Source organism: Centroberyx gerrardi, chromosome 9 (assembly GCF_048128805.1).
Source record: "Centroberyx gerrardi isolate f3 chromosome 9, fCenGer3.hap1.cur.20231027, whole genome shotgun sequence".
In the NCBI taxonomy this organism is placed as follows: Eukaryota; Metazoa; Chordata; class Actinopteri; order Beryciformes; family Berycidae; genus Centroberyx; species Centroberyx gerrardi.
The window spans coordinates 2,559,542-2,586,482 of NC_136005.1; the positions used below are offsets into that span (position 1 = coordinate 2,559,542).

At 42.9% G+C, this 26,941-nt stretch overlaps 2 protein-coding genes across 2 annotated transcripts in view; both read left to right on the forward strand.

Annotated features, from left to right (window-relative positions):
- Positions 1-1,131: 1,131 nt before the first annotated feature.
- Positions 1,132-6,797, forward strand: cist1 (colon, intestine and stomach enriched 1). The gene is made up of 4 exons (XM_078285666.1): positions 1,132-1,211; positions 2,641-3,051; positions 3,543-3,706; positions 5,894-6,797. Exons 1-4 carry the CDS (start codon positions 1,151-1,153, stop codon positions 5,936-5,938), a joined length of 681 nt encoding a protein of 226 aa, XP_078141792.1. The 5' UTR covers positions 1,132-1,150; the 3' UTR covers positions 5,939-6,797.
- A 2,868-nt stretch (positions 6,798-9,665) lies between these two features.
- Positions 9,666-26,941, forward strand: part of pde4cb (phosphodiesterase 4C, cAMP-specific b) — a 114,755-nt gene continuing 97,479 nt past the window's right edge. The window contains exons 1-2 of the mRNA XM_078285660.1: positions 9,666-9,721; positions 16,411-16,466. Coding sequence (XP_078141786.1) covers positions 16,452-16,466 — 15 coding nt within the window. The 5' untranslated portion in view covers positions 9,666-9,721; positions 16,411-16,451. The remainder of the gene's footprint in view (positions 9,722-16,410; positions 16,467-26,941) is intronic.

The following is a 26,941-nucleotide window of genomic DNA, read 5'->3' on the forward strand; positions in this document are numbered from 1 at the left end:
TGAATGAAAGGATGATAAAGTAAAAAAAAAAAAATTATGTGAAAATCTGAGACCTTTGTTAGTTTTTATTCAGTCTCCATCTTTGTCCCTCAGCCTCACTGTGGTGTTTCTGCACTGCTCTTCCCACAGATCACCTGTCAATCAAACAGTGTGGGCGGAGCTTGGATTTTCTGTTGCTGCAGTTTGAGTTTCTCTTCTCTCTGTCTGTTCAGCCATGGTGGCTATCACTGCTCATGCTAACTACCCAGTTCTTCTTCTTCTGTTTATTCCAAACAAACCGGAAACGTAAAACGCATCACTTCCTGTGCGGCAGAAGATTTTTTCCCAGGAAAGAGCGACCAGACACCGGCTGTTCAGAACAGACAGAGGAGAAGATTTAACTGGATATAAGTTCCATCACTGTTGTGTTAGAGCAGTGATTCTCAACCTTTTTCACATCAAGGACCATAATTTAGTCCACATTAGAGCCCCCATTTGATTAAATTTTGTCTCTCTGACCCAAATCTGAGAATATTTTTATTGTTAGATCTAATTTTGTCCAGAATGCCATGACCGACTGTATTGTAGGTAGAGAGATAACAGAGAAACTATGATCAAAACAATCATTCTTCTACATTCTCTAATTGCGTTAACTTCTTGTGAATGAAATAATGCTGAAGTTTAACAATTCATCAGTTTGCTGGAGAACCTCCTAGACCCTCCTCAAGGTCCCCGGACCCCACGTTGAGAACCGCTGAGTTAGAGCAATTAGTGACTGACTGAGAGCAGCAAGACGGACATTTATTTATATAAAAAAATGATCACAGATGACTACTTGAAGCCTGTGTTTTGTGTGTACGCCTCCAGTGTTGCGTCAGTAATTCCCTCTGTCACTTCAGTGAGACTGAGCTGGTTTAGAAACAAAACCTTCGGTGCTGCCTGGAGCTCTGAGGCCGCCGAACAAAACCAGCAGAGCAAATACAGTGCCTTGTTCAAACATTGACTAACCAGCTTCAAGCATTTGATATGCACCAACCAAATGCTCAGAGCACACCTCTCCGGCTGCTCAGGTACATCCTGCTGTCAAGGATGTAGTGTGTGTGTGTGTGTGTGAGTGTGTGTGTGTGAGTGCTGTCGTTATGACCACCGGCTCTTTCCTTCCCAAGTCAACATGCCTGCAGCAATGCGCCTCACTGTGCTGATATCGATGTTTCTGGTCTCAGTCTGTCAGGGTGAGTCGACGTTTTAACATTTTTTTTTTAGATGTAAAAACCGAAGCGTTTGTTCACTCGTTGGTTCGGAGATTTGCCTAAACTGCGTGTCGAAGTCCTGAAGCTGAGATGCAAAGTTATGCAAACAGGAAGCTTCCCACCACAAGTGGCAGATGCAGCGGCTTCGTCTGAGGAAACCGAGTGCGATTTCCTCGCTTAATATACAGGAAAATATTCTATACAGTGTGATTTCACACCTGAAACTGAATTCTGACAAAATCTGAGGCTAGAATTGCATTAAAAGTTGTACAATCCATAGTATTTACACAGATAAATGTCATTTTGAAGCATTATTTTTCTAACAATATATTCACCTGGTTATTTTCCAAATGCAAACAGTATACTATATCTCAGGTAATGACACTTTAAAGAGTTATTAGAAGATGTTTACTGCTGTGATGTATCAATAGCTATTAGTTAAATATGACATGAAGTTAAAGTAAATTTAAAGGTCATGTCTGGGTGGAACTTGAAGTAAATATTTGATCGGTAACGCTGAGCCGATCCCAAGGTGAACCCGCTGTGTCGTCTGGTTCCTCCTGCACACACACACACACACACACACACACACACACACACACACACACACACGCCTGCTGACTGTCTGTCAGGCAAACATAAATCATAACCTGACAGACTAATAATCCTCATCTGCTTTATTTAAACTCTGCAGAGAGTCAACAGTCTCCTCCTCTGAACCTCGCCAAGTCTGTTAACCACAGACAAACTAAACCAACATGCAGATTGATATCAGGAATAACCAACGCTGACGGTTAGCCTGCGATATCAGCAGCAGGGTTAGACTGATATATCAGGCCGATATTATTTTATTAAATATTATTCATCAGTCAGTCGGTGTCGTCCACCTCTGATGTGATGGAGGCTCCTCCTGACCACAGATACAGAAAACAGTGTTTTCTTTGCACATTTTATGTATTGATTTAATAGTTCAGTACTGTTTTGTTTTTTGTTTTTTTTAATAATTCTTCATTTAAAGGCAGTAATGTCTCCCAGAGTTTCTCTACCATTGAATAGGTGTGGTGTCTCTCTGCCTTAAAGAGCTGCTGACACTAAAAGGATTTCATCAGTCTGGTTTCAGTGGAGAGTTTTAGTGTCCCATGATGCTCTGAATGCTGTTTCAGAGGCTTTTCCACCCTGATGAGAAGAAAACTCTGTGAGAAACAGTGAATTCTTGTAATTTTTGGCATGAAAATTATAATAAATAAATATCAGCACAAAATATCGGCTATCAGCGACTTTGATCTAAAAATATCAGTATTGATAACCGCCTGCAAAACCCACTGAATCCTCTGCAGCAGCCTCACATCTTGATAAGGCGTCGCTGCTGTGCATCATCACACGGTTTGACCTGCTGTTTGTTCCTCTGTAGATGGCATCACTTCCTCTGCAGCCAGGCGGACGACGTCGGCGCCAACGAGCCTGACGCACTCCGCCGCTCCAACGAAAAACCACTTGATCTCATCGACGCCAGAAACCAGCGGGTCGCCACACCCCGTCACCTCTGCTGCCACCTCTGCTGCCACTCCTGCTGTCACCTCTAAGAAAAGCTCTTCGCCGCCGCCGTCTTCCGGTTCCCCCCGTACGTCCGGTGCATCAACAGAAACCCAGGCCAGCACTTCCTCTACCGCAGCAGCGACTAACCAGACGTCCAACGACACGACTTCCCATGTATCAACGCCGCCATCCCCTTCAGAGATCGCCACCGCCACCGCCACCGCCACCGCCACCGCCACCGCCACCGCCACCGCCACCGTAAACTCCACCGTAAACTCCACTGCAGGTTTGTACTCCAGCAATATATTTGAGTTCTTTAAGTTTATTTCCATTCTGACTCACAAAACGAGGACTGAATTATGCAGAATGTACATCTCTAAAAGCACATTTTAAAAAACACAACAAAAATCTACTCCACTGTCTGTTCTGGACAGCCGGTGTCTGGTCGCTCTTTCCTGGGAAAAATCCTCTGCCGCACAGGAAGTGATGCGTTTTACGTTTCCGGTTTGTTTGGAATCAACAGAAGAAGAAGAACTGGGTAGTTAGCATGAGCAGTGATAGCCACCATGGCTGAACAGACAGAGAAAAGAGAAACTCAAACTGCATCAACAGGAAATCCAAGCTCCGCCCACACTGTTTGATTGACAGGTGATCTGTGGGAAGTGCAGTGCAGAAACAGTGAGGCTGAGGGACAAAGATGACTAAAATGTAGTTGATCCCTTTTTCTTGTGTAGTTTTTAAGTTTCAAACTGTTTTCTGTCCGTCTCTCCTCTCCAGCTCTTCCGTATAACGGAGGTAAAGACTTGGCGTCGAACCCCGGCCTCGTCGCCGTCCTCTGCATATTCTGCATCGTCGTCGGCCTGGTGCTGGTGGTGGTCACTATAAAGTGTGTCCGATCACGGAGGTCCAACTTTGAGCGGCTTGAAGACGACCTGCCGATGGTGAGTTTAGCACACATGAGCCTAAAGGGCGAGATATACTGTGTCGTCGTTGATTCTGTGCGTAGAAAACACCAGATGGCAGTGTGGAGCTTTGTTAACACAGAAGTAACAACAGAAGAAGTAGTCGTGTTTACGTTCTCTGAAGCTCATGATGTGGATATTTCAGTTCTTCTGGTGTCTTTATAATCAGGAGATGAGCTGTCGTCCAGATGAACACATCTGAACCTCCTCAGCTCCATGTTGTCTTCACTATCGGCCCACAGCGACCCATACAGGAGGGGCGTTGCGTTGTCGCCCCGTTAAAATGGTCTTGAATGGACTTCCGGCGTTACGTGACAGAATAGTCAGTTGTGAGCGTAGAGGCACAGAGGCTCCGGTCCTCTACGCCTCTGTGGGCCAATCACAGTTCTTGTGGTCTTTGCGTTGCCTGATGCACAGTTACATTTTTGGAGAGGTGCACTTGGACACAGAAGTATAAATTACCCTTAACATAACATAACATCTTCTGTTTGGTGGCCTTTATCCAAAGTACCTCACAGAACCAGAAAGTCATGATTTTTTAGCATGGAAGACACCAGCTGGACCGGAGCCTCGGTGCCTCGCTCACCACTGACTATTCTGTCACGGACCGCTGGAAGTCCATTCATTTTTTTACTCTTTTGCGAGCAACATGAACAGCTGTCCAGCTCAAAGAGGAACCTGCGCCCACATCGCGCGGTATCGTGCGTCTGCTTGGACTCTGTGTGCAACTCGTCCGGTACTCCGACCAGCGGGGGGCGACGCTGCGTTGGAGACGACGGACCTGGACTGTTACAGCTGTGAAGGAGGCGAAACCCAGACAGTACTGAAGTGCCTTGCTCTGCCCGTTGAGACACGCTGGGAATTGAACCCCCAAACCAAGTCAAGCCCGGTATTTGAAAAGCACAAAACTGTCACTTGCCCTCTCCTCCTCCTCACCCAGCAGAGCTGCAGTGGTTTGCTGCTTGCTCTTTTTTACGTAAACAGGAAACCAGACTGGATTGGAGTGTGTGAATCTGAGAAATGGGTCAGCGTGTGGTGGAACATTTCATGACCGAGCACTTTCCTCTGAAATGAAAGCTTATCATCAATATTTCGTCCATGTGTCAATAGTTATTAAGTCCAGAACAGTGTGTTGGAGTCTCAGGTTTTGTTCAAATCAAAGCTCTTTAGCAGCTGAAAGTCCAACAGGAGATATCCACCGTTTGGAAAAAGCGACACCTAGTTGCTATGAGATAATTACAGATATGAAAGACACAAAGACACAAACACACTATGAAATATTACTACACTTATCACCTAGCTTTAAATCTTTATTGCCATGCGGCCGGGGCTGCTGGAAATTGCTTTTAGTACAGGGTGATGGATTGGAGTGGAATATATTATATATACTGTATGGGCATACATGGATTCATAAGAATAAGTAGACGCCAAACAACATATAACGGGTCCAAAACTGACAAACAACACATTGTAGCACAAAAACAGCAAACAGCGTAGGATGAACAGGTGATGATGAGCAGATAAGATGTAGATTTGCAGAGTTTTTTTTACGATGGGAGCGGTGTACCTTTCTGAGTATTGAGTCATGAATTTCAGGAAATTAATTTTTTCTCAGAATCGATATGAACAGCAGTGTTTTTAAATGAAATTTTAATTTGTCCCGCCAGTTGAGCTTCCCAACAGAATCAAACACACATTCATATTACATACACTACCAGTCAAAAGTTTGGACATGCATTTTTCTTTATTTTTTACGATTTTTCACATTTTAGAATAATAGTAAAGACATCAAAACTATGAAATAACACAAATGGAATTATGCAGCGACCAAAAAAGTGTTAAACAAATCAAAACTATCTTATATTTTAGATTCTTTGCCTTGATGGAAAGGTTGATGCAAAGGCTTTGGAAAGAAATTCATACATAGGATCAACTTCACTAATTATATTTGTCTAAGAAACTCATTTCAAGCATTTACGCAGAAGCCTTTAGATCAGAATGACTTTAAGAGAATGAAACACAGAATATTCAGTCAGGAGGGTCCAGACTTTTGACTGGTAGTGAATATAGGCCGACTCAATATTTACCAATAAACTGACATTTGAAAGCCAACACACACTGCATGTTTTTGTTTAACACGTCTGCTGTTTGTTTTCATCTCTCCAGGGCAAAGTGAACGAAGAGTCTCCGTTCGCCCGTTACTCAAAATAACAGTGAAGAATTCATCCAACAGCAAGACCAAAACGTCCAGGAGGAATCCTCTTTCATGTTTGGTTTTGTGAGAAGGAGAAGGAGAAGTTTCTGAAAAAGCCACAGACAAACACCCGAACCAGCGCTTGAAATAGAAAAGAAAAATGCTTCTATATTTTTATTTCTTTATGCAGCACTTTTCTGAATCACTCCACACAGGAATATTTCTGCCTCTGCTGTCAGGCCGCGATGGCTCTGACCTTTGACCTCCTTGCTGTTGGCTGCTTATAATGTTGCTGATCTAGGAATTTAAGCTTATTTTACTGTTGCACTAATCCTCGCTTTAAGTTGCTCATGGTAAGAGCATCAGCTGAACTGTAAGTAATGTTCCCAACCGCCGCCGCATTTCCTCCTAAGCACTTTATAATTGATAGCTGCACTTATCTATGTAACAAGTGATAATATTGGGAAACATGTATTTTGAATCACCAAAATGTACTTTGGATATACTTGCAGATAGACGGCATGTCAGCAGTCCATAGATATAAAATGTATTTCTAGTGTCTAAAATATATTTCAAATGAATATCATCTACATGTACAAATGCATTTTTGACCAGTTTTTGTACATGTTGAAGCATACTGTACCTCCAAACATATGTGGAAGTATATGACAAATATATTTTGTGCCATATCATATATGGGTATTAATGATGAATTGTTAATGAGATGCCTGGAAATAGAGGCTGGATGAGCTCAATCCAGAAACCACAGAAAGACAGAGCGAGGTGCCGAAGGTTATAAAACTTGTACAAACTGGAAGAAAAGGCAGAACTCTTGAAAATGAATCGGCTGAATTCATAATAAACATTTTCATTGTTGCTGTTGTACGTTAATTTGCTCAGACTGCTGCTTTTCTCCCAGTAGCTGCCTGTAGCCCAGTCCAGTGATCCTGCAGTGAAGTCCAGGGAGCTCCAACGCAGATTGGAGATTTAGCTTTACAAACATTTTCGGAGGCAGAAATAATCTGATTGGTTGAGTTAAATCTCAGTGGGCGGAGCCAAAGAACCACAGTTTTTCTGGCTAGTAAGTAGTCAAAAAGACAAGAGGTAAGAGAGGAGGAAGCTAATATTATGAAGCCTAGCGCTCTGCTGAAACTGAAAAAACACAATCTACCATACTAAGTTATCTAGGTTAGCTAGTTAGCTAGCTGACCTTCAACATCATGATGTCATGGTCATGAATGAATGAAAAAATAAATCATTTCCATTTGCATTTATATTTTGACCAGAAATCCTTCTTTGCCATTCAAGTTTGCCACTTAGCTAGCTTACGCCCTATTGTTTGTTTGTTTTTGACTCCGCCCACTGAGGTTTAACTCAACCAATCAGATTGTTTCTGCAGCCTGGAACTGAAACTCCAGTCTACAACCTCAGTAACATGAGTAGTTACATTTCACCTGTATTTTTTAAATATTGCCCAAGAGAGAATGTGTGAATTTGGCAACTTTGATCATAGTTTTCACTCTCAGTCTCCCCACATACAGTACTGACACATTTCCAATCATCCACCACAAAACCTCCTGGACCAGGCTGACCTGCAGGTTCATCTAGATCTGTATGTACGGAGTCCTTGGAATTAAAATGTTTACTGTGTGAACATCCTGCTGTTTTTCTTCAGGTGTGACAGAAAAACACACAAGCTCTCTCAAGCCATGACTGACACACACACACACACACACACACACACACACACACACAGCCTATCCAATCAATAATATCCTGAATACCTTGATATGTTTTTAATACAATCTATTTGGGATTGTAGCAGAGAGTGAACCCTTGTTAACTCAGTTTTCCTGTTGCTTTTTATTGACTTCATCTATGTTTTTCATCCCATACTCAGCTTTACGATATGAATTCATACTGTACATCAGAGTAAGTACGATCAGACCAATGTAAGTTTCAGGATAATAGGATCTTTCCATGGAAATAAAAGAAAATCAATATTCCAAAGGCACATTTTATTTCATTTATTTTATTTTACTTGATGACGCCTGACTGGACCGCTGACTGCGGCCTGCTGTAAGAGTCGGTGGATGATATTCGACTTTAAAACTTCTCTACCAGCCGATAACTCTGTTTTGTTTGGTCCCATTAAACATGGACCTCCCAGACTTTATCATGCAGGTTCCCCAGACGTCTGATAAGGGTTTAGTCCCAGGACGCCCCACAGTCTGTAATGTGGGGGGAACAGACAGTCAGTCAGTCTGTCAGTGTTAACATGCAGTGAAGGAAGTAACAGTGAAGTTGAGCTTTGCTGTCTGTCTTTACTGTAGGTGGAGAGTCGTCATCACACCGTCTCTCACTGAGCTAAACCTTCCTGAGGAAACTGAAGTGAAGCTGATCTCTCCTCATGTTGGAGTGTGACTGATGGAACCAGCTGTGGTGTGAACACACAGCTCACACCGGCCGAACCAGCTGTGGTGTGAACACACAGCTCACACCGGCCGAACCAGCTGTGGTGTGAACACACAGCTCACACCGGCCGAACCAGCTGTGGTGTGAACACACAGCTCACACCGGCCGAACCAGCCGAACCAGCTGTGGCGTGAACACACAGCTCACACCGGCCGAACCAGCCGAACCAGCTGTGGCGTGAACACACAGCTCACACCGGCCGAACCAGCTGAACCAGCTGTGGTGTGAACACACAGCTCACACCGGCCGAACCAGCTGTGGTGTGAACACACAGCTCACACCAGTTGAACCAGCTGTGGTGTGAACACACAGCTCACACCGGCCGAACCAGCTGTGGTGTGAACACACAGCTCACACCGGCCGAACCAGTCGAAACATGCATGGTATCTGTTTGTAAAAAATGTTTAGTGTTGAAAGCTTTTGACCACAAATCAATCCAAACCAATCAATAGTTTCTCTGACAAGGAATGATACAAATGTATGGTGAAAAACAAAATGAAGACAGATAGATAGATAGATAGATAGATAGATAGATAGATAAATAGATGAGTAAATTGGCATTTACCACAGGATTGGATGTGGCAAACCTTTCTGCCAGAAATAATATAAATAACAGATAAACAGAATAACAAACAAATGAGTGAATAAATAAATCAATCAAATGAACAAACAAATAAATGAATAATTTAGCAAATGAGTAATTAAATAAACAATGAATAAATGGACAAACAAATAAATAAATGAGTAAATAAATAAATGATAGACAAGCAAATAAACAACAGAGAAATGGACAAACAAGCAGATGTGTGAGTAGGCTAAATACATGATAGGTAAACAAACAATCAATCAAACAAACAAACAAACAAACAAAGTGTATGGGTTAGACGTCATGTTGGATGTCATTTTCCTCTGTTTCAGTAGAATTTGATTTCCTTTATTTCACTCTCACATGATCAAAAACATTTGGCAGAAGGGTAGAAAACCTCATGAAAGCTCGTGCCCGGCTCGTGCCCGCTGCTTTATTTACGTCCCCTGCTACAACACTTCCCGTCACGTGCCTGACGGGGCCGTCGACGTCACGCCGAGGCATCGCTCCGCACGCTGCAGAGTTTGAAGTCTAACTTAACCTGCAGCAATAAAAATGGACCGCGATAACTGCAGCGGCATGACCTGAGGAAGACTTTTATTCTCCTGCAAGAAGAGCACGAGAGGAGCGGCGGGGTTTGTGCCGAGGTGAGTCCGGTTTATCACTACTATCACTTACTCTGGACGCTTCACAACTCTGACATCACACCACAAGTATTCAGTCAAGCTGTTCAGAGGAGGTAATGTCTTTCATCTTCAGGGTTTCTACATGACAACACAGTCTAAAATCAACCGTGTTATTGTTTTTCAGCGGTTTTTCTGTCTGACTGCGCCCTCATGTCTCTGGAAGTGTGTGTCTGAAGTGTTCAGTGTCTTGTTTTTACACTGCAACCCATGAAAAATCACTATAATACTCCTATAATATTCCTATAGGGGCTTGCAGTGTGTGTACTGTACTCAGAAGTGACTTTATAGTGAGTTTATCGTGATTAATGGTGTTTTTTTTAATCTGCTATGGTATCACTATAATACTCCAGTAGTGGTTTATAGTGTCTTTGGTGCTCAATGTTTTGTTTATAATGACGTTATCGTGCTTCATCTCCTATGGTATCACTATAATATTCCTATAATATTACTATAGGGACTTAACGTGTGTCTATGGTACCTTAACCAACTTTATGAAAGTTCCTGTGAAATCGCTATAATATTCCTATAATATTCCCTATAGGGTTTTACAGTGTGTCTATTGTAGTCAGTAGTAAGGTCATTGTACTTTATAGTATCTTGTATGTCCTATGGTACTGCTATAATATTCCTATAATACTCCCATAGGGACTCATAATATTTCTATGGTACTCAGTAGTGTGTTTACAGTGACTTTTTATTGTTTTATGGTGTGTTTTCTCCTATAATATCTATCTATACTATTCCTATAGGGAGTTATGCTGTGTCTATAGTATTCTATACTAGTAACTTAAACATGATTTGTAGTGTTTTTTCTCTTATAGTATTGCTATAGTATTCCTATAATATCCCTAGGGACTTGTACTGTGTCTTTAGTATTCAATAGTGACCTTATCATGCTTTATAGTGTTTTCATATCCAATGGTATCACTATAATATTCATATAATTTTCCATTATGGCCTCCTGCCCTGCGGTGATATTTGTACAGTGTGTTTTATAGTATTTATAACAGGATTAGTGGCTCTTCTTCATAATGGGACTCTGACTTGTTGACAGTTTGCAGTCGAGTCTCTTCTCAGTCGAGCATCATGAGCAAACCGATATGGAATGTGTTTCCCCAAAATATTTATGCGATCCCTCCCCTCCTGTCTTTATCTCCCCCTTCCTTCCTCCATATCTGCTTCCTTCATTCAATCTCTATACACACACACACACACACACACACACACACAGTCTATCCCTTTCCTTCTTTGTTTATTTGTTGGTTTCTTTCTTTCTTTGTCTTTCCGTCTTTTTCTTTCTTTCTTTCTTTCTTTCTTTCTTTCTTTCTTTCTGACTTTCAGTGTAGATGCACACACACACACATACACACACACACACACACACACACACACACACACACACACACAGTCTATCGCTTCCCTTCTTTCTTTGTTTCTTTCTCTCTTCTGCATTTTCCCCAAGGGATTCAGCTAATGTTTCATCTCACTTCATCTTTCATTATGTTGTTTGTTTGTTTGTTTGTTTCTGTCTTTCTTTGTTTCGTTCTTTCGCTCTCACACACACACACACACACACACACACACACACACACACACACACACACACTTCCAGTTATTAGTGCACGGCCTCTTCTTCAGAAGCCCAGTAGACAGTTTACAGGCTGCCTGACTCAGTTTGATGCGGCTCCATGCAGCTTTTTGCTGTTTTCTGATTAGAAACCATCAGATCTGAGTCAAAAGTAAAAGTTTAAAATATGTCACAACAGGTGTTGATGAATGTTGGTTTTCCTGTTCAGCACTTGGTAAGACTGTGCTTGTTTTTACTCTGCTTAAGTTTTATATTGTACCCCAATATAAAACTTCTTATAATATTTATTTTATCATAAAGAACGGTTATTTATTACCCAGGGAAAGTCGACTCAGCGTGCTTCTTCTTTTGTTTTCTGTTTTTCTGTTCAGCACCAGTAAAGATCGGATGTACTGGTTGGTTGTTATTACTCCGCTTTAATTTTAGCCGTTATTTATCCAGGAACAGTTGACTCAGCATGTTTGTTCTTTTCCCCCAGTCTGCTTCACACTCACACACACACACACACACACACACATCCTCACCGGCCGCTGAGCAGCTCTACTGCAGCAGTCGGGGGTTCAGTGCCTTGCTCAAGGGCAACTGGACTGTATCTGTTGAGTGAGGGGAAAGTGCCGCTCATTTCTTTTTCCCAGCCGGTCCGGGGATTTGAACCAGCAACCTTCCAGTCACAAACCTGCTTCTCTAACCTCTGCAGCCTCCTGCTGCTCCGTCCTGACAGAGGAACACTTTGAGTTCACTCCATAGAAATTAATACAATGAGAGAATCATTGCTGTCTAGCAGAGGTGTGACCAAGTCAACTCGAGTCTCAAGTCAAGTCTCAAGTCTAAATGTAGAACAGCAAGTCAAGTCAGAACAAATCAAGAGTCCAGTATCAATTTAATATCTTAAAGAAAACTAAATATCTAGGACTTTTCAATGCAATATGGTTTTAATAGGATAAAAACTTGGTAAGAGCATCATGAGTTTGATTTCAACTTCAATAAATTCAATCATTCCATACAAATTCAGAAAACAGAATTTAAATTCAGTCGTTTATCTTACTTTAGAGTTTATCTTATTAGTTGTGAAAAGGCTTCATAAGACTGAGGGTGGCAGAACTTTCTCAACCCACAGAGGAATCATGTAAAGCTTCAGCTGGAGTTAAAACATGAAACTCACCAAAGTTGGAGGTTTTGCAGGACAGTAAGAAGAAAAGACTGTTTTGTCAGTTTCGTTCACACCTGCAGCATGAACAGTTATAAATCTGCACCAAGTCAGAAATAACAAAACCCTTCTGAGAATGGATCAGATCTTATCAGATGGGTGTTGCATGTGGTTTATTCAGTCTGATCTGAATCAGTTTGAGAGTCTTTGACGTGAAACAGCTTGAACCCTTAAGCCCGTCTTCACTTCAGCAAGACGCTCAGCCGCAGGTGGCGCCGTGTGTCCATTAGATGGCGTTCTCCTCCAGGCTGCGGCCCGACACCGCAGCACATCTCATCTCACTCTGTTTGATTTGTAAATATTTGCAGAGCCGGTGCCTAAATCTGCTTTTGTCAGTGTGAATGAGTCAGTGTGGCGTCGGTCCTGTCACTGGATGTGACGTCATCAGTGACCTTTCTGACGGGACGAGAGCTCTGGGAGCAAGTTTTCAGTGAACAGAGTCGGTCTTTCAGTTTCACCTGATGCACTTTTTCTGTTTAGTTCACATGTTTAAGTGGAACCGCTTTTTTCAGTGTTGGCTGACATCACAAAAATGTCATTGTTTTTGCACCATGAAAAACTATTACAGTACTGCAGATGTGGGGAAAAAGTTCTAATACACCAACAAATATAAACCTTCTCTGTCACAAAATGAAACACAGGAGCAGGACGGACTAAAGGTTAGAGAAGTTGGTGGTTTGAATCCCCAGAGCAGCTTGGAAAAGTTGGGTGGGGGAAGTGAAGATAAGATGAAACTGTATTGATGCCCAAGGGGATCAATACAGGGTCTGGGTCACCGCCGCAGAGAAAAAATAAAATGTGAACGTACAAATAGAGTAGAAACACAAATATAGCCAGTTAGACTTATATAAACATGCGACTGACAATTCCAACATGTTAAGGAGAATATTTGAGTGGGACGTGGAGGGAAAAAGTGTGGATTACAGCAATGTTAGGGGACAACATGAGTAACACTCTCCCCTCCATCAATAGTTACTGTCCAGTTGCTCTTGAGCAAGGCACTTTATCCCCAGTTTAGCTGCTCAGCGGTCACCAGTAGCAGACTGTGGCTGCACTGGGCAGCTCCCAGTGTGAATGTGTGTAAATTTACTAGTTTGAAACAGGCTGAATCAGCTGAAAAGCAACATGCATGTTCAGCAAAACTCTTTCCTGGATGAATAAAGTTTTAAAAAACAAAGATATTTGGCTACAACTGGTGCAGAATATTTCACTCCAGGCTGAAATCAGCCTGGCCAGGGAGGGAAATGGGAAACTGTTCCAAAACCCTGTATATCCAATTAAGAGAACAAATGGTGCCAAAAATTTGCTGCTGAATATTTCAGAAATACAACTCAAAATGTTACTATCCTGTAAACAAAGGGAGCAGAGGTAACAAATAGCTTTCCATGAGGAGTTTTGCTTTCATGCCAGCAATCATTATGTGTGTGTGTGTGTGTGTGTGTGTGTGTGTGTGTGTGTGTGTGTGTGTGTGTGTGTGTGTGTGTGTGTGTGTGTGGATTACTCATTTGGAAGGTAAAGTCTTCAGACGTTGCTCTTATCAGCTGTCGTTGGCGCAGCAGGTTAGAGTTTAACTCCTCTGCAGCCGTGCGTCACTGCGAGGGAAACATCAAAAGACTTTATGACTCCGACTGCAGATGTTTCTGCTGCTGTCAGACGGGGCAAAGTGGACAAGATGGTCAATCATTACAGACTCTGAACTCTGCAGCAAGGCACCGACACCGGCTGGTTGGGGGTTCGACTCCCGCTGGAGCCACACGGGCAGAATGGATGAACTCATGGAACTGAAAGGCACCGTGGAGAAATACATCCATAAAATGTCATAACCTGTATATACATGTTCATTTTTTTAATACTGACTCAATTCGGCCTTCAAGATCAATTTCCTATTAAGCTGATTGGATGTTATTCAGACTTAGTATGCATGAGCAAAAGAGCAATGTAAAGAAGTTACGGGTACGAAACATTGAAAACAATTTTTGAATATTGCAGTCTGTTCTAATTTAACTTTAAAAGCACAAACCTTAGGGATGCGCTGTGGTTTTCTGGACCGATTCCAGTGCAGATGTTTTTAAAGAACAATCAGTAATATGAAATCTTTCATAACATCTAACAGCGGCCATAGGAACTACAACAATGTTGGCTATAGTGTTTTCTATAGTGTTTTCTATAGTGTTTTCTATAGTGTTTCTATAGTCATTCTATAGCGGCGCCACTGCTGAAAATGTGTAAGATATTTTCTAAATCATAGAGGAGCTGGAGCTAACGTTTGCTATGTAGCTTGTGTGGCTAACATTAGCTACATCATAGGTTGGTTACCTGAAGGTCATCTCTGCATCAGTCTGGAGGTTTTTCAGAGTCGAAGCTCCTCCACCTTTGAAATGCTGCGGCAGTGTTCATCAGGTTTTGGGTTTTGGAGCAGCTTTGTCCGGCTTTAGGCTTTGTTGCAGTTGCAGTTTGTTCTTCCATGTTTGAACAAATGAAACTGAAAGGAGTTCTGAACACGAGAGAGAGAGAGTGTGGATCATTCCCACCAAAACAGAGCGTTCTGACTGGACTGCTGGTTTAGAAAGCTTGAAATCTCAGCAGCCACTGAGGGAACAGTGGAGCGACTGGCTCTGATCAACAACACTTGCAAACCCTGCTGATATATTATTATTATTATTATGGTTATTCCCACGGTGCAGCCGAGGGCGTCACGAGGCAAGTTCAGGTCAGTCAGTCAGTCAGGTAACAGTGAGATGATGCGCTTCCTCAGATGGCCTCTAGAGGGCGTCTTTGACTGTGAGATGCAGTGTTTCATACAGAGCCACAAAATCAAAAGTTGCTCAGTGTATAGAAATGGATCTAAATGGATCTCTAATGCTCCTGATGTCGCATCACATCCTGTCTGTACTGTGGAGATGTACAGACAGCAGACCTGCAGACTGAACTCAGTCCACAGAGTCTCCTGCTGTGAAAACAAAAGTGAAACTTAAGATTCCTCAGTCAGTAACGGGGATTTGCAGACAGTAACTCGTCTTCGCTGCTATACAGACTTTAACAGTAGGTGACGTCATCTTGTGGCATTTAAGTAACGTTAGTGGAATTAGGTAATTTACTCGTGTCTCAGTGCACAGAACTGAACACACGTGGCGTGGGTCTGTACAGGATCGGTGCTTGTTTTGTACTCTTAGGTACACTTAGGTCTTCTGACCAGGGCTTACTGGTCGTCCCTCGCTCCAGACTCAAAACAAAAGGTGATCGAGCCTTTGAAATTGTAGCACCTAAACTATGGAACGCTCTTCCACTGGACTGAAGATCTGCGGTCTCTGTTGACACTTTTAAAAAGCAGCTGAAGACTCATCTGCTCAGACTGGCCTTTGTCTAGCCTCTTGTGTTTGTATTTCTGTGTGTTTTTATGTCCTTTGTTTTTATGTTTTATTGTTTCTTACTATTTGATGGTCTTATTTTAACTATTTTACTCCTGTGAAGCACTTTGTGACTTTGTTCTGTGAAAGGTGCTATATAAATAAACTTTACTTACTTACTTACTTACTTACTTGTAGAACGAGCCAGTAAAATATTACTGGCTTGTTGCATAAATAGTAAAATTCCAATATAGCACTGTGTTTAACAGATTGTTCTTATGGCTGGCCTATCCATGTGTGCATGAATCAGATTTGATCTAAACGTAGTAGTTACATGTCAGCGTGTGCTTGGACTGGGTCGTCACTGGTAACCTCTGTCCAGTATATTAAACTGGTTCTAATCTCTGACCGTAGTAACCACAGACAGTAAAAATCTAACTTATTGGCTCTTTAAACTGAAGCCATCCTGCCAGTTAGCACCTGCTGGGCCTCTGCTCACATAATGATTGACTTCTGCTTAATGTCTAGAGAACTAGTTTGCTGAAAGTGTTGACAGTCATTTTAACACCAACTCTCTTGTGTTTTCTTTCTTTCTTCCAGCTGCTGTCTTGCTACAGCGAGTAACCACAACTTCTACGTCAATGTCTTGGCTTGAGGTAAATAAGATCCACAGCTTCCCTCCTTACACACACACACACACACACACACACACACACACACACACACACACACACACACACGCACCTCCCACCCGCCTTATCAACCCCTCAGGTGGACTTCTGTGATAAGTCGTACTGTAAGATGAAAACATCGGTGTGCGCTGGAGGAGCCGTGCGTCACATGTTCTCGCTCTCCACCCCCATGGTGACTGGGTCTGGACTTGGATTACCTCACAGCCATAAAGTTTTATCTTCACCTCAGGGCTTTACTTCGCTAACAATGACACCGGGGACACACACACACACACACACACACACACAGAGTCAGTGAGCGATAATGAACAAGTCAGAGTCACATCAAATGTAGTGGATTGAAAAGCTAGAAGCATTTTGAACTGCCATTTAATTATTTTTTTTTACACAGAAGCCTTTGTATTATCTTCAAAGACTTGGTAGCTTTGGTAAAGTTGCTGGTTGGATGTGATGAATTAGGATGTAAACACATTTTCACTGGGATTTACACACCCATGACTATAATTTAATGTCTTATTTTGCTTTACGGTTCCAGCCATATTGGAGGTCCTTAACTAGTCCTCACTCTGTATCCTCATCCAAAACGCCGGGTTGCCAGGTGCAGCAACTGCATCCACCATCTCCTTCTTTCCAATGAGTTTCCAAAAAGTAGCAGCTGAAGCGTTGTATTCTTTGATTGCAGTAGAGCTATCTGCAGAGAACATGATGTGGTGGAGCAGCATCATGGCTGTAATTGTTTTGGTTAAATTTGATCGTGGCGGGACAGAAAAAAACCTCCCAAAACTCCACAATTCTCCACAGGATCTTGTTATCTCTCTCAGGATAATCAAAATAAGCACTTCACTCATGTAAATGGGATTATTACGCGAAGTTGTCAGTTTATGTAATCATGTAAATGGCTTAAACAGATAGCAGGGATGTTCGTGAGCCACGGAGCGGCTGCGTCTGCACCTTGATTCAGGAAAATGAGACTGGAACAAATCCACCTTATCAGACTACCGTAAATCCTCTAATATTGGCCCAGGCCTTTATTTACCTCAACTGCAGAGGGTACCAGGCCTTTATTGGAAGCAGGCTTATATTAGAGACAGGCCTTTATTTCTAATTCCCTCTGTTTGATAAGTATATTTGCTCATATTTTAGTACAAAGCCTCCTTGTTTTCTGATCTGCTTCTGTTGGGGTACGTTAGGTAGCCATTTTTTTGTTACTGCAATGCATTACGATAATTACAGTAATCGACGACGGCACGCTCCAGAGACTTCCGCCGGCCGAGCCGTCTTGTGGCACTTGTACGTTACTACAAACTACAGTTACATTATATAACAGGCACCAGGAGTTTACCGTTGTTTGCATGTAAGCTGAAGCTATCTGAAGCTAACTGAAGCTGGTCGATGTGTTCCCGGTGATCCGGCCGAGATTTCGGCGGGGGTCCCGACGCCGACGCGCCACTGGGCGTCCGGGGCTCGGATCGGGAGGATCAATGTGGGCCGTGGGCGCGGTGGAGAGGCAGCGGCGGAGAGAGGAGACGGACACGGTCCAGCCATACACTAGGTTTTGATCTAGTCTTGTTTCCTTTGTTTTTTTCCCCGGCCTGTATTTGAGGCCGGCCTTTATTTGTTTGTGTTGACCACGGCCCCGGCCATTATCGGAGACCCGGCTTTTAATTGACTGCCGGCCACTATTAGAGGAAATACGGTATTCACTTTAACTTAGAACGTGACTCAGCTGCCCTGCACCCACACCTCCACTATATTCTCCAGGTTTCTCTCTTTTTTTTATGGCCCGGTTGCTAATATTTTGCCATTATTTGTGCGCAGCCATTTCTCCAGTGAACCTCCACCTCCATCTCCGCCGTGTGTCGTTAGGAGGAGGTTTGTGACTCACCTGCACAGCATCCGTTAGATCCAGGAGTAAATTAACATCAGCCGTCACCCAGAGCGTCCCAACCAGGATCTGGGAGTTATTACCATATGGAAATAGACCGTGATTGCCTGTTCAGCGCTGATGGCTCTCTGCACCGACGCTCTCGGTCTCAGTCATGCTTTCCGTTTGCTCTCAAAGAAATCAATTACAGAATCAATTATGCTGATGATGGCATTCAGTCAAGAGGCTTCCTGTGGAGAACCTGAAGAGCTTTTTCTATATGAAGCGACACTTTTATTCACAGCACCTTACAGTACCGTGAGTGCATACATTTATCGCACGGGTGTTTTGTCTCCCACGATGAAATACAGGGGCAAACAAATACACATAAATACTTGAAATGAACACGACTTGTTAACTCCACATTACGTGTTGGTGGCATGTAACGTGTTAAAAATCAGTTTTCCCAGCAGGAACGGGTTACATGAAGGAGACATGACTATAAACTTGTAAAAGTGTGTAGTGTCACAATAAAGCAGCTCAGTGGACAGTCAGGGTGTTGTGGATGGGAGGATGAATTTACCTTTAACGTCTTGTAAGAAGGAAATTTCTACTGAGTCAAATTTTTATTTTTAGTTGAAGTTTTTCTTATTTAACCGACCAAAGCCTTTCCCTAACCTTTGTAAATTTGTAATTGTGTAAATTTAACTTAACTAGTGCCTTTTATTTTTAAGCTGTACTTGCACAAGTCTTTCGTAACATTATGCTGCTCTTACTGCTTTTACTACTGCTTTTATTTATTTGTTTTATTTTTAACTACACCGAGAGAAGCCGGGCGAAATTTCATTGTACCTGAGTATAATGACAATAAAGATCATTCTATTCTATTCTATTTTATTCTTAACCAAGTTGTTTTAGTTGTCTAAACTTAACCTGCAGCTGAAAATCTCGTGTCCAGTTCATGTTTTTGTCAAAGAATCCAGTTTGTGGCGGAGGAACGTAATTTTCACATAATTTGTGTCCCATAGAACGTAAAATCTGCGTTTCAGAGTTCGTGCTCATTTCACGACTTTTTATGAGATCATGTTGATTGGTTTACTTGTTGCTGATTGGCCCAAGAGGTGCTTGCATCATTCATGGTGGACGACCTGTTTACTATGAACTCTACCGTCCCTGTAAACGTGAAAGACTGCAGAAAGTCAAGTTGCTTTGCTTTGATTCCTGGACTATACCCGTCTCTTGGTGTTTTAGCGCTGGGTGAATTCTCCAGTAGTGAAGCTCCATCTCAGCCTGGGACTCATTATCACAGACTGGTAGAACAAACTGTGCAGAAATGCAGCCAGAAGACCCTGCAGTCTCACCTCTGGCTGCAGCATGACTGAACTTTCTGAGTGCACTTTGGAAAATTTCAGCTTTTACAACCCTGCAGAGCTGGTGTGGTGATCTAATGGAAGGCTATGACACACACACACACACACACACACACACACACACACACCACCCACAGAGAGAGAGAGAGAGAGAGAGAAGTAGAGCGAGGGTGTTGGAGTCTGACTCTATTTATGGAGTTATGCTAATCACAGTCTTCTCCCTCGGGTGCCATTACACATCCAGGTGAATGTTTTCAGCTCTTCATCTGAGGAACAGGCTTCTCCTGCCCGTCTCCTATGGCTCCGGTCAATTAATCGAACACACATACACACACACACACACACACACACACACACACACACACACACACAGAGGGAAGGTTTACCCAGCCCTCTCCTCTCAGCCGTATGATGAAGACTTATCAGTCAATATTCATTTTCCCAATTAGGAAAGCAGCAGCGGTTTGTGGCAGATCAGCCAGTCGTGATGAAACACTCTCATCTCATCTTCTCACTGATTACACTGTCTGTCTGTCTGTCTGTCTGTCTGTCTGTCTGTCTGTCTGTCTGTCTGTCTGTCTGTCTGTCTGTCGAGTGTGCATATGTGTGTATGTGTGTATGCAGGTATGTGTTTGTCTGTGTTTATGTGTATGCATTTACGTATGTTTATGTGTGGGAATAGTGTATTATACATAAGATGTGAGTGTATGTGTGTGTGTGTGTGTGTGTGAGTATTGTGAGTGTGTGTGTGTGTGTGTGCATGCTGTGCGGGGCAGACGGGAGCCCAGTGGGTTGTGGGATACCTCCTGGATGGATCCCCCTGCTGCTAACACACAACACACAACACACAACACACACTGAATGTGATGGCTTCAGACGGAGCCGAACCCGCCGTTAGCCCCGCCGCTAACAGACAACACACACATCCCAAACATCAAGCGTTTGGGGTTTCTGGGGTTTTCTGACCGAAACAAGGCGACGGTCTGTGTTTTCTGTTTGTCTGCGGGGAAAGGGGGGGGGGGGGGGGGGGGGGGGGATTGATGGAAGTGCAAGGACCAAGTGGCGAGGATTTGTTTTGTGATGAGAGCTTTGATTAGACCGCTGCGGCGTAATCACCGCCTCTAGAAACACACTAATCAACTGATTTGCAAAAAAGGAGAGAGAGTGAGAGAGTGAGAGAGAGAGAGAGAGAGAGAGAGAGAGAGAGAGAGAGAGAGAGAGAGAGAGGAGAGAGAGAGAGAGAGAGAGAGAGAGAGAGAGAGAGAGAGAGAGAGAGAGAGAGAGAGAGAGAGAGAGAGAGAGAGAGAGAGAGAGAGAGAGAGAGAGAGAGAGAGAGAGAGAGAGAGAGAGAGAGAGAGAGAGAGAGAGAGAGAGAGGAGAGAGAGAGAGAGAGAGAGAGAGAGATCATTAAATTTGATTTCTGCCCCCTAGAGAACCACTATCTGCAGAGCAAGGTTATTATTGTAAACTAAATCTAAGATGACAACTAGGTGTTAAAAAAACATTGTCATAAACTGAAATAAAAAAAAAAAAAAACTTCCATAAAACGAACTAAAATCTCTCTAACCTAACTTCTACTCATTTGAAAGTAGAACCAAACCTGAAATGCCTCCCGGCCATGATAAACACGGACATGTAAATTATTTTTCCTCTGCCCAGTAATCCCTCTGTCAGCCTGACCTGCATCCTGATTCACACACACACACACCACACACACACACACACACACACACACACACACACCGGACCTGTCATGGTCCAGTGATGAGCTGGTTAACTCCTGAACTGAAATAATCGCCTCCTTTCTGCAGCTTTCTGCTCTGGAAGTTGGCCGCTGTCCCGAGCGCTCGCCCGGCTCTCTGGAGCTTTTATAGACGATTCGGTTTAATTCGACGTTGTCGTCCCGGAGGGGAACCGTGTGAAAACAAGCATGAAATACACAACGACATAAAAACTCACCGCAGGACACAGGAGTCTTAAATTAACAGAATCATCATCCATCCAGAGAACGGCATTAAAATAAACAGTAAAATAAATTCAGCAGTTCACATGCTTTTATGTAATTGCGTTATATTTTGCTGCTGTTTACACAAATAAGATTAAAAATTTGTATTTTATTGTAGTATTTGTTTATTTTTAAACCGCTTTTTAATGTGATTCCGATTTTTATCTCCATCTTTTATATTTTACCACTCTTTTTTTATGCATTCCTGAAACGCATACTTCCTTTAATTTTGTTAATTTGCTTATCTATTATTATTGTTGGTGTTATTATTATTATTTTGCTTCCCGTTTATCTGTACTGAACTGAAAGGTTTGTGGTTTGGATCCCTCTGCTGAGCTGAACGTGTTTCCTCTCTCTGTATTCTGAAGCTCTCTGGATGAGAGCGTGCAGCAGATGCCATGTGTTGGTACGGCTCGGTCCACAGGGCCTGCTGCCCGCCCCATCTGACCAACACACACACACACACACACACACACACACACAGTCTCACTCCATCTGATTCTCACTTCCACTGTGCGGCATGGTGTGGATCAGACAGGCTGCTGCAGGACGATGCTGCAAGAAACATGACTTCATTATCTTCTCTTCTGACAAAGTCTTCTTGGTACAGAAGTGGATGATAGATATTGTGTCGTAACACCTGTGGGTCTAATTAAACCTAAATCATGATGTTTGACCTTTGACCAAAATATAGTTACAGCTGTTTACCTTTTGTAGGGCAGAATACATGACAGCTAATCTGGTTCAGACTCCTGGATCCCACTTTTCAGATTTTGTGAAGGAGCGATTCAGAGTCTGGTGTTTCCCTCGTTAGCGGCTTGTTCTGTCCAATCAGCAGCTTTGTACTTTGTAGGCGGGACTAAAGTTTGAACCATTTGTGTAATGGTTTTTCATTGGTGTTTCGGCAGAATAGATTTCTTGAATTTGAAATCAGAAAATAACGTCCGAGCGGCCGGATATGTCAGTCACTATATTGGTTTGGGGAAAATCAACCCAACCCAACCCCATAAAAATGGCCATTCAGTCTGAATATGAGATTGGCTGGAGGGAGAACGTGTGTTTGAATATTGCAGCAGGGTAAACAGAGGGGAAAAGACACAGACAGTGTTGAAGCAAACTAAACAAAATAAGCAAAATAAACACTGTAGTCGGGTGAAAACCTCGTATCTCCAAAATGTCAACTTTTCAGGAACTAAGAAAACCAAACCTATTTTTAGCTTGACCACCGTGTGTTTTTCAGTTGATCCGCTGGGTTTTTAAATGATTTCAATAGAGCGAGAGGTTGTAGAACTTTCTCAACCCACAGAGGAGCATCTGATCCTTCAATTTAACTGAAAACACTGGACTTACAAGATCAGGCTTATACCAGACAGACAACGATGACTGTCTGTTGACAAGCAGGGAGTCACCCGGCTATTTGGCCAGACTCCAGTTAAAGTCTTACTGAAGTGAAACTGTTCATACAGACCTTTGGTACTCTGATACTCACTTCTATTTCTCACTGTCTGACTGAGAAATGGAAGCTTACAGCTAATACAGAGGAAACAGATGATGATCCCAACAGTGATAGTAAGTACTGCTCACCAGCATCTATTTTGTTGGCATCTAAATGTTCCCATAATTCTGTGTGAGTCTGAGTTTGTGCAGACGGTGGAAATCAAAAGTGAAAGCAGAAAGAGCAGAGTCTGATCTTAGCAGGTTTACATGTCGACCCAAAACCGGCTGAGGAACCGGATCATGAATTCTCTGTGTTTGTAACTGCAGCCACTGACTTGAAAAGTGACTCTGTGGGCTTTAAGACTATTTGTCAGAACCTTTTACATCCAAGTAAGCTTTAAATTAGATTAGATAAAACTTTATTGACTCCTGTGGGGAAATTGAGTTGTTGTAGCAGCAGAGAGAGGGAGGAGGAAGGAAGGAAGGAGGAACAGAAGGAAGAACAGAAGGAAGGAAGGAAGGAAGGAAGGAAGGAAGGAAGAAAGAACAGAAGGAAGGAGGAACAGAAGGAAGAACAGAAGGAAGGAAGGAAGGAGGAACAGAAGGAAGAACAGAAGGAAGGAAGGAAGGAAGGAAGGAAGAAAGAACAGAAGGAAGGAAGGAAGGAGGAACAGAAGGAAGAACAGAAGGAAGGAAGGAAGAAAGAACAGAAGGAAGGAAGGAAGGAGGAACAGAAGGAAGAACAGAAGGAAGGAAGGAAGGAAGGAAGGAAGAAAGAACAGAAGGAAGGAGGAACAGAAGGAAGAACAGAAGGAAGGAAGGAAGGAGGAACAGAAGGAAGAACAGAAGGAAGGAAGGAAGGAAGGAAGGAAGAAAGAACAGAAGGAAGGAAGGAAGGAGGAACAGAAGGAAGAACAGAAGGAAGGAAGGAAGAAAGAACAGAAGGAAGGAAGGAAGGAGGAACAGAAGGAAGAACAGAAGGAAGGAAGGAAGGAGGAACAGAAGGAAGAACAGAAGGAAGGAAGGAAGGAAGGAAGAAAGAACAGAAGGAAGGAAGGAAGGAAGCTTGGAGAGTTTTTTTTGCGTTGCGTCTCGTCTTCCCTCAGTGTTGCCTGAGGGGATGTGATGCAAATCTGATGCTGGTAAAGAATTAGAGTTAATTGCCTTGGTTGTAAGTTTTAATATTGAATCAGATTAGATTTAACGTTTGACTCGATCAGAGTTGGTCGTGTTTGTGGTTTTACATTTCATCGTCTCAATCGATAAAGTGATTGTTCAATATGTGGCGGTGGAGGATAAGGTTGCAGTCTTGGCTCCTGGTGTTTGGGAGGGAGTTGTTCCGGTTTAACTGGACTTGGAGATCATCAGACTAACATGAACTCTACTTTGAAGGTGCTGCGTGTGTCATTTTAACATCAATTCATCTTTTTCCACATTCATTTTGAGAGAAAGTCAGTATAATTACCGTAAAGAAACGAGAAGCCTGTCAGCCTCTATCAGCCTCTGCATCGTTTCTCCACCTGCTGGATCTGAAGGGAAATCTGCTGGATCGCTTTACGGCACAAAACAGAAATCATATTTACTATACTATATTTTTTGGGATTCCCTTTTGATGGCCTTTCTATACATATTCTGTAGAGTTTTCCCAATTTTTGTTCTTTCCTATAGAAATCAGATTTATTTTGCAAGTAACGCACAACTTTATTCCAGTTCCACAACTCTTAACTGTGTCGTTTCAACTTGATTATCTTACCTGGTCAGAATAATTATATCGGCTCTTGTTACACTGCTTTGTTGAATACTGAAGGCGTTCTGATGTCTGTTATTCCTGAGCCACGGATCGCTGATTCACATCTAATCATATCCCTCTGCAGCCAAGACGTCCGCTCCATGTTGTTGATTGCTAATTAAATTAAGTGGCGCCTTGTGGCAAAAAGACATAACTGCTTGGTTCCTGCAGGCAAACACTCAGCCAGGCGAGGTTAGAAACGTGGAAGACTTTAACAGTATTACTTTGAGTTTATTTGAAGAGTGCAAAACTTAATTCAGGGAGAAATACAAAATAATACATGTAGCACCAGGGATTAATCAAGTCCGAGTCGACCAGGTCAAGTTGAGTCCAGGTCCAAAGGAGGTTGAGACCAAGTCAATACTGGTACCGGAGCAAATCCAGTCCTATTCAAGATGAAAACATGCAATAAACAGCATACATGTCTTTCCAAATGTAAAAATAAATGAGTTTCTTAAGGGTGAACAGAGATGTAGATCTATCTGCTGGAGCTCCAGGTGAAATCCCTTAAATAGTTAGTAGTGCTGAGGAGAAAATAACCAAAGGTGGAGAAAAACAGATCTTTGAAAATCTTAAGATTAACATGAAAAAGTGGATTCAACATCCAATAGCGGCCCGAGACCAAGAAGTCCAAGAAGTCAGGAAAGTGGAGTCCTGCAGTCCTGTAAGTCGTGTTCAGTAACAGTCGTGTCCCGTGGGAAATCAGGCCGGCAGCAGACGACTCGGTGTTAACCAGCAGGACTCGGTGTTAACCAGCAGGACTCGGTGTTAACCAGCAGGACTCGGTGTTAACCAGCAGGACTCGGTGTTTGGGCGTGCGTCCGGCAGATCGATGTCGCCCTCCGGACCCACAATTCTCACCGGTCTGCTAAAACGCCGGACGAGGACGAGGACTCGCCAAACTCCTGCTGATGTACGAATTAGCGAGAAGTGGAAGCTCTGAGCTGCTGAGCTGGGTCCAAATGGGCATGGATTTTCGGATTTTCGGAGTGTGTGTGTGTGTGTGTGTGTGTGTGTGTGTGTGTGTCTGGGTCTCTCTGGGTCTGTGTGTGTTTCTGTGTTTGTTTCTTCTGTCTTTTTATCTGTTTCTGTGTCCATGTTTCTACCTGTGCAAGTGTATTTGTTTGTGTGTGTCTGTATGCATTTGGGTCTGTGTGTGTGTTTGTCTGTATGTGTGTGTGTGTGTGTGTGTGTGTTATGGTCTGGTCTGCCTCCATCTCACTCCTCACTTTGCAGAGGGGAGAAGTAGTCTTGGTGTAGTCTGCTGCTCTGCTGTCAGACTGGATGTGTACAGACAGGATGTTACATGGATTCTCTAACAAAGGCCAATCGAACGTCCACGAAAACAGTAAACATGTCGTCGTCGTCCCCGGATGATGACTTGAAAGTGGAAAAGTAGAAAATGTGTTCCCTCATGTTTCTTGCTTGTATGCAGCAGGGAAAGGGAAAGAGGAGGAGCCATTTATTGGTGTCAGACCCTTAAACATAGCACCCCCCTCAGGTCAATCGGTGCAATTTTGAAAATACTGGAATGGAGCAATGAGACGCATCATTCCCCGAAGTTTGGTGAAAATCCGATCAGCAGCATCCAAGATATTGTGTGTGACGAACAGACAATGAAACAAATGTTGTAGCGCCGTCCTTTGACCAATCAGTAGAATTTTGAAAATGGCAAAATGGAGCAATGACACACATCGTTCCCCAAAGTTTTGCCAAAATCCAGTCAGCAGCGTCTGAGATATTGTGTGTGACAGACGGACGGACCGGGGCGATCCATAGTGAAATGGATGAAAATGAGCCACTGACTCAATGTCAGATGTAGAAATGTCAACATCATCCAGATGAATCAGTGTGTCAGTGGAATCAGGGTTTGACCCAAATGTTTTCTTTTTAAAGAGTAACAAACCCAAATCTGTGTAAAGCCTGACATCTAATGGTTAAAAGCATGCGATTGCATTGCCATCTGCTATTGGC

What these genes read in the sequence shown, in the direction of transcription:
- cist1 (XM_078285666.1), top strand. Translation starts at nt 1,151, where the DNA reads ATGCCTGCAGCAATGCGCCTCACTGTGCTGATATCGATGTTTCTGGTC. An exon ending in TCTGGTCTCAGTCTGTCAGG is followed by an intron (nt 1,212 to 2,640) that starts GTGAGTCGACGT and finishes GTTCCTCTGTAG; the next exon opens with ATGGCATCACTTCCTCTGCA. An exon ending in TTGAAGACGACCTGCCGATG is followed by an intron (nt 3,707 to 5,893) that starts GTGAGTTTAGCA and finishes TCATCTCTCCAG; the next exon opens with GGCAAAGTGAACGAAGAGTC.